We start from the raw sequence: 14,624 nt of genomic DNA on the forward strand, positions 1-14,624 counted from the left end.
GCTATTCAACAACATCTTTATAATTTGAACCACCTGAAATGCGTCAATCATTGAGTACGGAGAAGTGGACAATTTGCTTTTTGTGGGCTACCAAGACTTTGAGCCTCTCCTAATATGAAGTTGAACCAAAGCTGGACATTCCAGCAACCAAGGCTGAAGTAGAAACTTAATTTGCTAGTTTGCAGAAAATCTAAATGAGAATCGAAGAGAGAGAAAGAGAGAGGGAGAGGGAGAAAAAGAAGCCAAGTCTCATGTGTATGTTTTTCCGTCAGTAATGAAAGAGAAATTTGACATACATTTCCTCCTAAATCGGTGGCATTCAACGATAAATGTACTCAGATCTGGCATCCAGTGCCTTTTTCGGCTGCAGGACTCATATTTTTAAAAGCGGAAGCGGAAATCAAAACATAATAACCTACCATAAGGGAGAAAAGAGGCAAAAATCCGGATGAAAGAAAGTGTAATCCCTCAAAAAAAGAGCCGGGAAGTTTTTTCCCTTATCAAATTCAGTACCACTGCTTCATGTACGTCAATGGCAATTTCGACTCATTAGTCCCGGAATGCACCGGAGGATAAATGCATGTAAATGTATATACGGACAATCAGAATGGATTTGACAAAGAGGGAAATATGCAAATTCAACAACGTGTTTGAAAACTTGGAACACAATCTTGATTCTCGTTTGAAGTCATGGTGTTTTTCAAGCAACAAGCATTCTTTCATAGGCTTCTTAAGCTTCAATAAATATGGTTTACCTTGTGCACTTCAGAGGGCGCTTTGCGAGTTAGCCTCTACCAAATATAAGGTTGATTGGGCTGATTCCTTTTCATTGAATTATAAATGCGTTTGGGGTGTTTTTGTCAAAATCTTATGTATAATTAGTGACCCAGGTCACATAATGTCCGGAAAAGAAATTGTGCATATGGGAAGATACGAGCGATTTATTTAGCAATCTACCGTGCCTCTTACCCATTTCGTTTGAACTGTCTGATGTTGGAAATAAGGGCCCTCATTCAAAGACCACAAGCAAAAGTGGTTCCGATGACCTAAGAATATTATCTTTTTAGAATCGACACTTTAGGAGAAAGAAGAGAAAATCTGGTAAAAACACGGGAACTTAGTGTGTCTTTTGTATTATCTATGGATGATGTGCGATGTATTTGTTTTTTTCATGAACTCCAAAGAGAACGATGCAAAAAAGAGATTATATTTTATAATAGTCTAGCTTATTTTTTTCGGAATGATCCTTTACTCTAACCCTAACCAGTAATGTCTTGTCTTGGACACAAAGGAAATATTGTGCTGCAAAAAGTGCAAAAATGTGCATTCCTTTCCGAAGCATTTGCTTATTTTGCGATGATCTTGCATGAGTTTGATATTTAAAGCTTGGTGGTCTCAAGAGGGATGATTCCCGAAATAGACACAATCAACATGTATTCAAACTGTGTTCTCATAAGCAGACGCAATGAGAGTCTCAAGCAGCTCCAGACTTGCCATGCACACACATGAAGTGAACTCTGTCTTGCAATCCTCTTTAAATGGCATACCTCAGATGTGCCAAGAGAGCATGAACATGCCTGTGATTAAGTTAAGTGCAACGAATTAGTCGGATCCCGCTGGTGAGGAAATTTCTTCTCCCGGCGTTCCATCACATGATTAAGGACTCCTTTTCTTGCTGCTTATTGCCTTGTAAATAGTGGCGATGCTCTATGTGATTACATGCTCTCATTTTTCACCACTGGAGACCTTTTTAATGGCATTTTCTCCTCGGAAGTGAACGGATGGATGGAAAGTTGTTTAATCATCCGGGGGCTCCTCATCGTCTGCATCCATTCCACCAAGCACTTGCTTGCCAACCCTCCGAGGATCAGTTCGAGTAACATATTTTCGGTCTTCTTTAATCTGTCAAGTTAGAAATGTGATCATACCTGCTCTTTCTACGAGAGAGATGCCTTTGATCAAATTCATTGCGATCCAATCTGCGCTCAATGAAGAGAAATCCATAAGGATCTAGCCGAATCAAGGACATCTCTCATTTTGGTCCAAATCTTAAAGAGAGATTAAACCGCGTGTGCATGAATGAGTTTTCAGACCCCTTATCACCATTATTGCCATTATCATCCCTCTCCTCCTCATTGGTTAGCCATCTGGCACATATTTCCCAATCTTCGAACATCATAGTTGATTGTTCACCATTTATGTCGACAAATGTTCCTTATCCGAATCACGGACCCGTTGAAAAAGCCGATCTTGTGTGTGAAGCATGGATGAAAGTCCAAGCAGATATTCCCGTTTTTCGGGTACAAGTGGAATGATGCCATCCATGTTTGTCATTGCTGATGATCATTATCCAATGCGGAGATAAAACTTGTTTCCATGAAATCTCAATTGCTCCACACAAAAGACGTGTGTGGTGAAATTTGTCGAACGAGACACAAGAGAAGTGAGAAATCTTGCAGAATTGACGCTTCCTTGTCTAGTAATTACTTCGTCGATGAGGTTTTTGGCCGTATAATTGATGCTGGGGCAGGCTGCTGTTGAAGAGGTAGAAAAGAAACCACACGAGATTTCTGCGAGATAGCTTTATCTGAAGAAATAACCATTTCTTTCGGTTTGTTACGGTCTGGTGCGAACTTTTAAGAAGGACCTCTAGGCAAAAGTGCTTCCAATGAAGATTCTCAGAACCACTGAGATTCCCGCTTTCGTTTGAAGTCCGTTCACGTGGTCCACTCAGTCTCTTTGCTTTTTTGGGAGCCGAAATTCCAATTCTTAAGTCAATTTGGCATAATGCAAATGGTTTTTTAACAACGTGTGTGTGAAAGTTGGAAGTTGATGTAAATGGATGTGTTCATATTACGGCTGACCGCAGCAGATTGCCAAGATAAAATCAGATTGTCCCGTATATGTGGCTCAAGCGAAAAGCGAACTTTGGTGGCTCTGTCCATTTTTGAGAGCCCTAATTTGCACAATATCATGTTTAAGGTGAGCTCCAGAATTAGGTTATTCAGCGAGATTGGCCAAATTTGAACTGACGAGGAGATATGTTGCGACTTGCATGCCGGTAATTTCGGAGCACGCAAGAAAGGAATCTCATGAGATGTAGTAACATTATCACATGTGAGAGAAACAAGATCGAGACATCAAACTCTTGAAAACATCTCATTTTCTCAAGGACTCACATGATCAAGTACACTTTTGCTTAGACACATTTCACTCTTAATCTGGCTCGCTAGGGAGGGCCAAAGACAACTTGGACCTGGTATGAATAATCCCGGTTCAGAGCCTCGAAAAAGTGTGTCCTTTGCATTCTCCGACGTTGTTGATTGATGGTTGTCCAAAACGGTTCCGAATGCCGTTTAGCCAAATTAGGATTCATTTCTTAACACTAACCTTGGTGAGTTTGTCAGTTATGCAAATGAAAGAGTGTCAAAAAAGAAGCCTCGTGTTCAGCTATTGCTCAAGCCGAATCCAAATTTATCATTTTTTGAGCTCCCACATTTCGTGGACATCCTCCCTCCTCCACAGACTCCTAATGGTACTTCTCCTCACACTTCCTTCTTCATTTTAGGGGTAATCTTTCCCAAGTGTTAACCTCTCGTTCTTTTTTTTGCCCTTCAGGTATGAAATGGCCGGATCCATCACAAGTGGTTCAATCTCATTTGAGAGATGTGACTCCTACGAAGACCAATTAAAGTCGCTGTTCATCTCATGTTGCGACCGCCAACAGGAAGAATTGGATGAAAACGGATTGGTCCGTTTGTGCCAAGAACTGGAACTTAGTCAATCCTCCCAAGAGCGACTGGCTCGAAGACTCCTGCAAAACGCACCCAATGGCACAGTGTCGTTCGAAGTGTTCAAGGAGGCATTGGTGGTATTGTTAGAGCAGTTGCACCCAGTGAAACCAGAAGTCGAACCCAAGTTGGTGGTTCGGAACAAGAAATATGGGCGGAAATCTAGACCTTCCAGTGTGGATATATCGGACGAAGAGTTGGAGGAATCGGTTCAAGAGCGACTGGTAAGCTGATCAAGATGACGTTGTATTCGGTTCTCAAGGAAATTGATCTACTTTTTTGACTTCCATCGTCAGATATAGATAGAACTTCCAGATATATTCAAAGTCATTAAATTCCCATCACACGGTTGTCTAAAACCAGGCTTTGGCGACGGATTGTTTTCATGTGTTCTACGAAATATGAGACCGACCAGAAGGAGGACCACTTTTTATGGGGTCTTGCTTGACTGTCAGCTGTCGAGTTGCCAATCACATTATCCCTTATTATGACCTTATGTTGCCAAACGGGGCTCTTTTTGCTTGCAAGAAACTCGTCTCGTCGACAGTCGACACCCATTTCTCAAGGCCAACAATGGAGATTTACAAAGCGATCAAATCAATGGATCTGATGGGAGATGATCTTGAATTGGAATAAATTTGTCATTGTCTGCTTTGAAGATGAAGGCCGAAGGGCGGTGGTGATAGCTCGTTCTATGTGCGGAATACGTACAAAGAACCGCTCTGTAATGCTCTAGCTAGGGTCGCCTTTCATCATTCGTTCCATTATCAAACATAATAAACACCCATTAGTCCATTCAAGCCCATTAGGCATTCAAAGTTACCTGACAGGCCGCGAATAAAAAGCCTCATTGGCTTGCCAAGACCCTCTTCTTGATCGTCATCGGTCTGAGAACCCACACCTCGTTGGTTTTCAACAAATACGCGTACTTTCAACACTTGGGAATTTACCTTGAAACATGAGTTGCCGGACCTTAAGAATCTCAATGGGGGGCACACGTCTGGCTCGATTCAAAGCATATTAGCCATAACGAAATACAACAATCCACCATAAATACCGAGGTCTCAACAAATTGGTCCGGTTCAGAAAAAACCTTTGGAGAGGGCCCAATTTAGGTTGCGTTAAGCAATCGCTGTAAGATAACTTAATTCTCAAGGACAGGTCAAACCTATGTTCTGCGAGACCAAGTCATTTTCCTGCATATACGTATACGTTGCCATAACATAGCATTTCCTCCCCGGAAATAGTGGTTTAGTTGCTAAATTTGCATCGTGTATTAATTCCCTTTTGAAATCGCTTAGATAATATGATTTCGTTCTAAAAAGAAGCCTTGCTTATAACAGGAATATTTTGGTACTTCTCCCTCTCCAATAGTTCAAATCAAGTTAGCTCGCTCAAAATTGAGATGAACCCGCTTGTTCAATCTGGAATCTGAGCAAAGTTTGAGAAGAATGATTAGGCCAAATAGATCCAAGTTGCAAACAATGGAAGCCCTACAATACTAAGATAGAGACATCAATTGAGAATGAATTGAGCATTCTGGTATGCATGTGCCAATCCATATTTGGCCTGGAGTTGATCTCGGACCCATAAAACAGGTGTCATGATGATTTGATTACTGCTGTGTCTTCCTGTAAATCCAACCAATGCCAACAATGTAACTCTTTCATTTGAACTGGGTGAGGCGGGGTTCAAGAAGCAATTTGGTCTTTACTGTTGCAAGGTGGTTTATTCAATTCCCGAGGGCCGTTGCATATTCATACAGTACTAAACAACACTGGTGGGCCCAATCGGCAATCACACCTTACAGCATTTTGATGATTTGATCTTGGTAGTAGAACTTGGCTTGCCATTGGAATGTTTTTTAGTTTGACGAAACAAGTGCACTGGGACATCAAGGCTGTCAAAATAAATCCTGATTGAGTAACTTTGTTAACCCATTGCGTGGGTACATTCGGGACTTTTTTATGTGATACACGCATTTACTTTTTTGCCAATCTGAATGAGCAAATAAGTTTGGTTCGTTTGATGACGCTTGATCCAGATATGCAGAACCGGTCATTTCGACGTTCAAACCCCATGGTTTATCAAGTGGCGGTTTTTGCCGTTTGGCCACCACCTTGAGTGAATCCAATATGCATATTCATTGAAGTGTGTTTTTTTGGCTCAATTCATTGCAGAACTCCAACCACGCTCAAGCCAAAGATCTCTCTCCATCGTCTGTGGATGATGGCATCATTCAAGATATTTGCCACGAGGGCGGCAGATTCGCGGATTTCCACTTTGACTCTGCAGATCTTGACGGGGTGGATGAACGCGAGTATCTGCGGAGCATTTGGCAGCGACTCCGTGTGGGACGGGATGGGTACTTAGATCGACAAGAGCTGGCCGAGGTCTGCGAGGTGATCGGAATGGAGAAACTGCCCATTGAGGTATGCGGGTACTTCTGGAATGAGTGGCACTTGCATGAAAAGCATTTTCATCTATGGGTCATGCATGAATGGTTTGGCTGCCCTTTGAAATTGGGCCAACGGAATTTGGCAAAAATAAACTCATTCCGAAATGTAATGGTGGTAAAAGGTGCTTTGGCTTCGAATCTGTTCTGCAGATCAGAACTCGGTTCATGTGCAATAATTGAGCTTGGTTATGCCCAGCAAAATCAAAGTCATGGATAGTATGCTTGTTGTCTCACGGCAAAAAAAGCCCATTTCCAACCGATTGCTGTTTTGTGATCAAACGACGAGAAAAGACCCCATCTATGTAGCCTTGATATCGTACCATTGAGTCTTGAACAATGATATGGGGCCTGTATTGGCAAGGAGCAAATTGCAAATCATTCAAGTTATCGATCACAAACGTTAAGACGATTGGAATTTGGAATCTCAACAGGGTAGATCAAAGAACGAATTTGATCTTTTACTTTGGATTGTTCATTATTCCTTCTCAAACGAATACAGACCACGAGCCCAATCAGTTCATTGTCTAGTCCCAATATTCTCATTCAGATGTGCAAAGGTTACGTTTCATCTTGCAAATTCAATCTGTGATTGCCTCGTATCAATCCGTTTGTTGACTTCTGTTTTAGCAGCAAGATAGTTATCATTTGCCTTTTACGATATATGCTCTTTCGTATGGTCATAAGTCATAAACAATGTCCATCGGGTTAGAGAATACACGTACCCTTCTACTCGCTATAAAATCATGTTTTGATCGCGCTACTGAAGGAAAAGGTTGAAATATTGAATATGTTCAAGCTATGCCTTTTCTCTTCCAGATCGTGGACCAATTGTTCAAGCGTTTAGACGCAGACGGCGACGGTCGGGTCGAATTTGAAGATCTGCTCTCATTGTTCCAGAGCTCGAAGGCTTTCTCCAAGCCCTCCATATCCGCTGGGCCTTCTTCCTCAGTGCCATTGATTGCGTCCAATCCCGAGTCCTTATCCCCTGTTCCAAGTCTACCTGGAAGTGGCGAGAGCTCCGTTCACCACAAGGTATGGAACACACGTCGGTTGACATTTTTAGCCAGACCTTTCTTGACATGATTCATCAACTTAAAAGGTGGTGTCGTGATGAGAAGCCAGCCATTAAACGCAGCCTTATCTTCTTTCTCTCTTTTAGAGTCCACAATCTCGCCAGGGAAGTGCGAATAGCAGCCGACGGAGTAATCAATTTAGTCACCATAGCTCGCCATTAAGCGAATCCTTGAAGCAAACCACAGAGTTCGCCTACTTTTCAGCCCTAGATCCTGACCATACTGGGTATTTCTAGATCTTTTTTAAACTGGATTTGGAGCTGAAAAATCAGGAATGATCCCACTTGTTCCAGGTTGTGTTCCACGGAAAATGTCGTGGAGTATTTAGAGTCGATTGGGGTGACTAATCCGGGTAAAATGATCCTGGACCTACGAATCTCGCTATCCCAGCCAGAATTGGATCTGAAGACCTTGAGTGGGCTCATGGATGAGGATCTGGATCAAACTTTGGACGGGTGTCCGCATAATGTCAGTAATAGTGTGCTGGTTTGTCAGAGCGAGGTGCGGTACCTCCGATCCTCCCTAGATAATGTGGCTTTTGAAAGGGATAAACTCCGTTTAGACGTGTCTGAAGCCAATCAGAGATCGCTATTGCTTGCTCAGGAAATCGATGATCAGAATGCGAGACTAGAAAAGTCGAGCCAAGTCAAATTCAGGTATAAAATAAGAGGTTGCGAGGTTTCTGAATGAACGTCTCATTTCACAATTCCGAATGTTATCAATACTCCTCACGCAACCGGGGCCACATGGGTTTTGATGTTGATATTCTTTTCAGGGAACTGGAACAGAAATATGTTGATCAAATTCGGGAACTGCAAGGTGAATTGAGCTCAGAGAAAGAGCAACATCAGTATGTGTCTCTGGAATTAGACTCACGTCAACGAATGATCTCAGAAAAGATGAATGAAAAAGAGAGCAAAATGAGAGAACAAATTCGGAACTTGGAAAAGGTAAGGCAACCAAACCTACTTTTTTGAGGATTGATTGCAGGTGTTTTTGCCGTTCTTGTTCCTGAGAGCTTGAATTCCTTTTCTGAATTCTTGAAATGAGGAACTTTGAGGGAAGGCACTCCTTCAGGTCGATGGTTAATGAGTTTTAAGTTTGCATCCAGTAACTGCAAAATGTAAAGCAATAAATATAAACGAATTTGACAGAAGAAATGACTTTCTTTTTCAGCCTTTATTATTGTTAGGTAACCAACCCACTCGTTATGGCATAAAATCTTATTCAGTATCAGTGATTATAAACAATGTCATACAATCCTATTCAGTCTCATTGTATAATTGAACAATGTCATAAAATTCACCAACGCTAGGTTTCAAAGGATATTTTCATAAGAGAAGTGAGAGTGAGCTAATGATAAATGAAACACACTTTTCGGTAGCTTGGAGAATAGGCAATGCAACGGTAATGACGAGGATAATTTGTGAAATAGATTTAAGAAGTGTTAAGTTCACTTTTAGGACAAACTGGTTACTGTTTGAAAGTCCCACAACGTAAACAAAAAGCGTTATTTAAAAGAGAAGGGTTCTGGAGGACATATTTTTGATGTTTTAAATTTTTATAAAAAAGATCTTTCGTCTTGATTCGCATTTCCATTTAAAAGGGTACCTACAGAAAAAAAACGTAATAGAAGAACTTCATATAAAAAAGATTTAAACCCGCTTACATGCTTTGTGATACTTTGTATGTAAGGAATGAGCCATCTGCAAAAATGATTCATCAAATTCCAACTCGGTAGCGGTAAGAAAGTCCGCACAAAATAATAATAATAATAATAAAATAAAAATAACTGTACAACGTAAATGAAAATACAATTACTTTTTCCTAATGTTTTCTAAGGCAGTTTACAGTTTTGAGAAAAAAAAACACAAGCATTTATGTTTGCCACTTTTAGAGGACATCAAGGGGAGGAAGATGGCTGACAAATTCATGTGCAGTTCATAGTTTACCTTAAACTACAATTTGAAGGTTTTTTGACCTCCTTTTATAGTTCTTGGTCTGTATGCTTTGTGTATAATTGTTCTGCAAAGGTCAAAGTCATAGAGAAACTTTGAACACCTATAAGCAAGAAACCATACGTACATTCAATCAATCCTCCATACATTCAAGGGTCAAAGCAAAAATAGCAATCAAATGTAGGAGCCGCTGATTCTTAAAAGTGTATCTTAATGTATATCGTATAACATTGAAATATCCTTATAACTTTCGCTTTAAGCAAGTTGTTCCTTCTGGTTGCCTGGTTTAAAAAAAGGTCAGTTTGTGCCAAGATATATGGAACAGCAGGTTTGTACAAAGAGTTTGAATTCTTGTAGATTGAGTTCAACAATTTCGATTTGAAGTAGATTGCTCAAAGTGACGTCGAAGCAAATTGACAGTCAATTGTCAAAAAATTGCAAATTCCAGACCGAAGCAATGAATGCAGAATGATTCAAAATATGAGACATCGGTGTTATTTGGAGTTGGAACTTAAAAAAAACAACAAATATTGAATGACATGGTGGTATCAAGATACGTCTTATACTTCCTTGAAAGTAATATCCTTTGCAGTTTAATTTCTCTTTTCAAAATCTACTTTTAAGCAGATATCAATAAGAACTGAACCAAGATTTGACATCAAGAAGGTGCTCTTTTACCACTTCTATTTTACCACAGTTGTAAAACAATGAACGCTCAGCAAGTGCTTGCTTAGTCTCTGAAGTGTTACATTCAAATGAAATGGATTTTTTATGGTTGTAGTAGGGGTGGCCATTCTTCCATTATCCTTCATTCATCATTTGTCAAGAGTCAGCTGTCCGGGCACTAATTAATGAAATATGTCAATATTCAATTTAAGGAAAATGAACGCCTTGAGAAGGACCATACGAGTTTCAGCCAGAAATTACAAGACATGGTGGCCATGAACCAAAGCCTTCAAATCGAGGTGGATTCCATGGGGCCTTTGAAAGAGCGTCTCCTGGAACTAGAAGGATCTTGTGCCACTGGTGTTGATCAAACCATCCTTGAGCTCACCGAGCGAGTTGATGAGCTCAACAAAATGAACAAGGATCTCCGGGATCAAATTGACGAGCTGCACATGCAAGCCGAGTCTGCCAAACTGTCGCATTTTGAAAGGTAATTTGATACGCTATTTAGCGTCCACTTCCATGCATTACGACAATTTTATGTCCTAAAATAACTTTGGAAGATGACAAGCTCAAAGTATTCATATCTACCTACATATTAGGTCTGATCCCAAACGGAGGAAGAAGAGGTAAAAAACGACTTTTTGCGTTGTTTCATTCATTCATTTGTCATTGTCCACCTGGTTATTTAGTTGATTAGCCTCGTTGCTGGTTTACTGGCTGACTGCATTTGTCCAGGTTCGGTTTTCCCTCTGTCATAAACCTAAGATGCGTGAGAACCTTTTTCTTCTTGGTCGGGATAGCGCTTGATTTTTCACCCGTCCAAAATGTGCAGTTATTCTCATGAACACTATCAATTGCCAAGCAAGACGTGTTTATTTTCTAGAAAGAAAGGCTTTAGATATCTCGATCTTTGAATGTGATCGCATTCCTTTCCAGGATCCATTTCGATATTTCATCTTCTATTTAATTTCTTTCAAGCAAATATTAGGTTCAAGTACAAGTGTTCCCTTTGAAAGAAACATGTGAAAATAAAAAAAAAGAATCTAGATAGTTAAGGTTGTTGAACCGTCGGAAATAAACTCAGAATGGTGTTATTTTTTCAGTCGGCGATCATCGGCTCCGTTCTTCCAATCCGCAACCACTAGTAACAGTTTGGACGGCAAACCCGTGCGATTCAGCCGATCTCTTAGTTTAAAGCATCCTCTCAAACGAGGTCGTAATCCGACCGTTGAAGAAGATCCGGGTGAAGACTCTAATGCTCCCGGTGCTGTAACATCCTCAGAAGAATCATCTATATCCTCACGGGTGTCCTCTCCCAGAGAGGGTAAAGTGCCTCGAAAAAGTGTGAAGTGCGTGATTAGTGAAGAGGACTTTTTGGACTCCAACCATCCCGAAACTCACCTCACAAGTCTTAGTGTTGAACGTAAGGGAATTATTTTTTTCATGCTTCTTGAAGTTGGGTGGGGATTTCTTGGTTCGCTTATGAAGGTGGCAATTAAGAAGAAAGTCTGAGCTCTGAAGTAGTACCATATGGAGCTTGGTTAATCATTGAAAGTAGTAAACTTGTAGGAGAAGGTGTTATCCATGTAATGACATCTGGTTCATTGGACGGCATGGCTAAAAATCCTGGCCAATTATTATCCGTCTTGTTTAAGTACCGATGATTCCGTCTTTCTTTCAAGTGGCATACTAACTTTGTTAGAGTTAAACAGGGTTTTCATTGGCAAAATTCCATAAGAACTTGTCACCAACATTTACTACAGTATTTGAAAACTGCGATCAGTTATCCCGCCAAAAATCGACTGATCTGTTGAAATGGAGCAAAATTGTCTCATTTATTTTAAGACTCACGAGCCATCACCAAATTGTCTATGTATTGTGGCGCACAAGCTCTAGTTGAACTTTTAATGTGCAATTTTGGCATCCAAAGGGCATGGAATCGTTTTCTAACAGAGCGATTACCTCAAGTGCAGATTCTATAAACCATGAAGGGTCGATCCATCGGGGTGTCCATCCAAGACATGCTACAGATTGTACGTAATGCTTCATTCTTGGCTGCAATCAATGCCAAATTGCTCCAGTTTGGCTGGCAAATGGTGACCTCGCCTGACCTCTCTTGACCTCCTAACGAAACGGCTGCTTGACTGATGTTGAGCATGTGGTAATGGTTGTTAAGTTTTGGTTTAAATGAAACGGTTTGGATTGGATTATCTTGCTCGAGAAGATTGTGAAACATCGTTGTAAAACATCTTGGACGGTGTCAATGCGAAAATATTTTTTTCTTTAAATCATGCAGCAGCCTGTGAATTTGCAATAGAAATGAGGAGAATAATTGGAAGCCTTGTCCCAATTAGAGACAAAAAGGGCTTTATTTTTGCAGATTCTGAGTTTCGTTCAGCTGTCAGTTTTGGAATATTGGGTTGACTTCACATTGTCTCTTAGATTGTCAGAAGTCCTCAAGAGACTTCTAGGATTGATCTCCGACAGGTTTGTCTGGGGTGGAGTGAGAATAGATGAGTGGGGCATCACTCTTCCTAATGAGGCTAGGCTCATTGTCCACCATTCGATTTGGGTTGGGAGTGTATACATTTGGTTCATCTTCCAAATGTCAACATGAACAAGCCAAAAATGCCTCTCATCACCTCATTACCATGGACTCAAAAACTGAATTTCTGCCAATTCATATCATTCCCCCATGACGAATATTCATTCCACTGTCGGAAAAAAGGTTCTCCCTCATTGCTTGTTTCATTATCTATTTTAATCAAAAATTTAGCTAGTCTAATTTTACATTGGCGACTGATGTCCGATTACATAACCTGTTTGGACATCTACGCTTATTTGCCAACATCCTACATGTTTTAGCTTTGAATAGGCGATCTGTTTGAAAATGATCCTGTCCTCGCCTTCCCACTTCAATTGACCATTATCATCGAATAATGCAATAAAAGATAGTTTCACGTGTTACGACGTGATTCCAATTCAGTTTGGTTTGCGTCCAAACTACTCAAATTGTTTGGCTCACGAACCTTTAGTGATAAACTCGGAATGTGATTTTTTAGTTGAATCTCAAATGGCTTTGAGATAAATGCCACCCACCTGAAATGACGTGGTTTTGGCACACAATCAGGGCAGGGGTTTCAGTCCTCCTCATCTTCATTCCCATTCATGGAAATGACGACATCACTGCCCATTAAAAAGACTTAAGAGGACTGGAGATTTATATATTTGGAATCAAATCCTACGTACCTTCAAAATTATTCGACCTTCGGCCTTTTGAGCAAGTTTTCTAGGATCCACAGAATTGAATAGATGCACATGAATGGAAAAACTGAACTACCTAGAAGGGGAAAATCGGATTCGAATTAGTTACGGTGAATGGCCTCCTCCTGCTCGTGCTTTACTAGACCATAGGACCAAGGATGGTTGGCAGTACCTCGAATCAATTACGACCATCTTTAATCATCTTTATGGCCATGTAAGTGAGGAAATGCGTGGCTTGCATTCTTTCATTTACCATCACCACCACAACCACCACTGCCATTGAACTTGACTTTGGGCGTAACTTGAACATATTCGTACCCACATTCAACAGCTGAGTCGGAAAGAAGAGGCTCTAAATCGTCTTGACATGTCGTGAAAATTGAAATGAATTTTCATGGCCAAGCTCAAATGGCCTGATTATCATTACTACCTCCCCTCAAGATGATCTAAAGTGATTCTTCCTGTATGCCTTTGGCACCTGAATCCATGAGCTGGATGGGGCACATTACTGCAGGGTTTTATGGCTTGTTCCCCCGGGAAATATCCTTAACATTTAAATCATTACTTCACTGTACCAAGACTTCAGGTGCGAACTAGTTTAACCAGATTTGGGAGGGTAGAACACGGAGGTCATGAAAAATAACAAGAACGTTTTCAAGCAAGGCCACCGTCATTAGGAGCTTTGGTTTGCAAAATCAAAAGCTGGTTGATTGAAAATTCGAGTTTTTATTTCTTCTTTTTAGTGGGGACAGCCAATTTGCCTGTGATCGACAGTCCACCCTCATCACTTGGATCCATTGACGACTCGCTTGTCATGGGCAATTTTGAATCATCATTTCCATCATCATCAGCGGTGATGGGAGAAGTTGGAGAAATCAGAGGAATTGAACAAGAGGAGCCCTCCTGTTGCAATCGCACTACCGCGGCCTTACGGGCCCAGATTGCTCAATTGGAGGTCAGATGTCAACGCTTACAGGAGGAGAAGAAGGTAGCTATCATGAGAAAAAGAATCATAAATCCATTACCTACCGTTCTATTATTTGCTTATGACCCACATTAGAAAAAATAGGTAAAGTGAAACTTTTTTCGGCTCGGGTCTACATTTCTCTATATGTTATGAAACTGAATGTCATAGTGTCTAGCACGGTCATTGAGCGCTTCAATTCTCTTTTTGTCACAGTCTAATGCTCAAGGATCTTTCATTAGACCCTGAATCATTGGTCTATAATCAGTGAACCCACTATATGGAGACATCATCTCTTGCATGACTGTGTGATTGAGGTTCCTGAGGTTTTGCCATATTGAAAGGAAGCTCCAGATTCCAATGGCCAATCAATAATCAACTCCCATCCGGAGGGACGATCATCAATCTGGTCTTATTTGGATACAATGTTTTGGTGGCAACGGATCT

General features: G+C 40.8%; 1 protein-coding gene and 1 long non-coding RNA gene across 6 annotated transcripts in view; one reads left to right on the plus strand and one right to left on the minus strand.

The window, feature by feature from the left end:
* Nucleotides 1–14,624, plus strand: part of LOC131889877 (ninein-like) — a 43,559-nt gene that overhangs the window by 9,679 nt on the left and 19,256 nt on the right. For all 3 annotated transcript variants that reach the window (XM_059239096.1, XM_059239092.1, XM_059239093.1), the window contains exons 2-10: nt 3,619–4,015; nt 5,972–6,223; nt 7,066–7,281; nt 7,409–7,548; nt 7,616–7,978; nt 8,098–8,272; nt 10,159–10,436; nt 11,053–11,372; nt 13,957–14,201. In XM_059239096.1, coding sequence (XP_059095079.1) covers nt 3,626–4,015; nt 5,972–6,223; nt 7,066–7,281; nt 7,409–7,548; nt 7,616–7,978; nt 8,098–8,272; nt 10,159–10,436; nt 11,053–11,372; nt 13,957–14,201 — 2,379 coding nt within the window. In that variant the 5' untranslated portion in view covers nt 3,619–3,625. The remainder of the gene's footprint in view (nt 1–3,618; nt 4,016–5,971; nt 6,224–7,065; nt 7,282–7,408; nt 7,549–7,615; nt 7,979–8,097; nt 8,273–10,158; nt 10,437–11,052; nt 11,373–13,956; nt 14,202–14,624) is intronic.
* Nucleotides 7,764–13,914, minus strand: LOC131889880 (uncharacterized). 3 transcript variants are annotated; one of them, XR_009374243.1, is made up of 6 exons: nt 13,644–13,914; nt 13,386–13,544; nt 13,199–13,289; nt 13,049–13,135; nt 8,292–8,436; nt 7,764–8,101 (listed from the first exon to the last, which is right to left on the minus strand). It is a non-coding gene; the product is annotated as an uncharacterized LOC131889880 (long non-coding RNA). The 3 variants fall into 3 exon arrangements; XR_009374245.1 differs by having other exon boundaries at nt 13,359–13,544; XR_009374244.1 differs by lacking the exons at nt 7,764–8,101; nt 8,292–8,436 and adding an exon at nt 11,366–12,249.

This window comes from Tigriopus californicus, chromosome 11 (assembly GCF_007210705.1).
Source record: "Tigriopus californicus strain San Diego chromosome 11, Tcal_SD_v2.1, whole genome shotgun sequence".
NCBI classification, from domain to species: Eukaryota; Metazoa; Arthropoda; class Copepoda; order Harpacticoida; family Harpacticidae; genus Tigriopus; species Tigriopus californicus.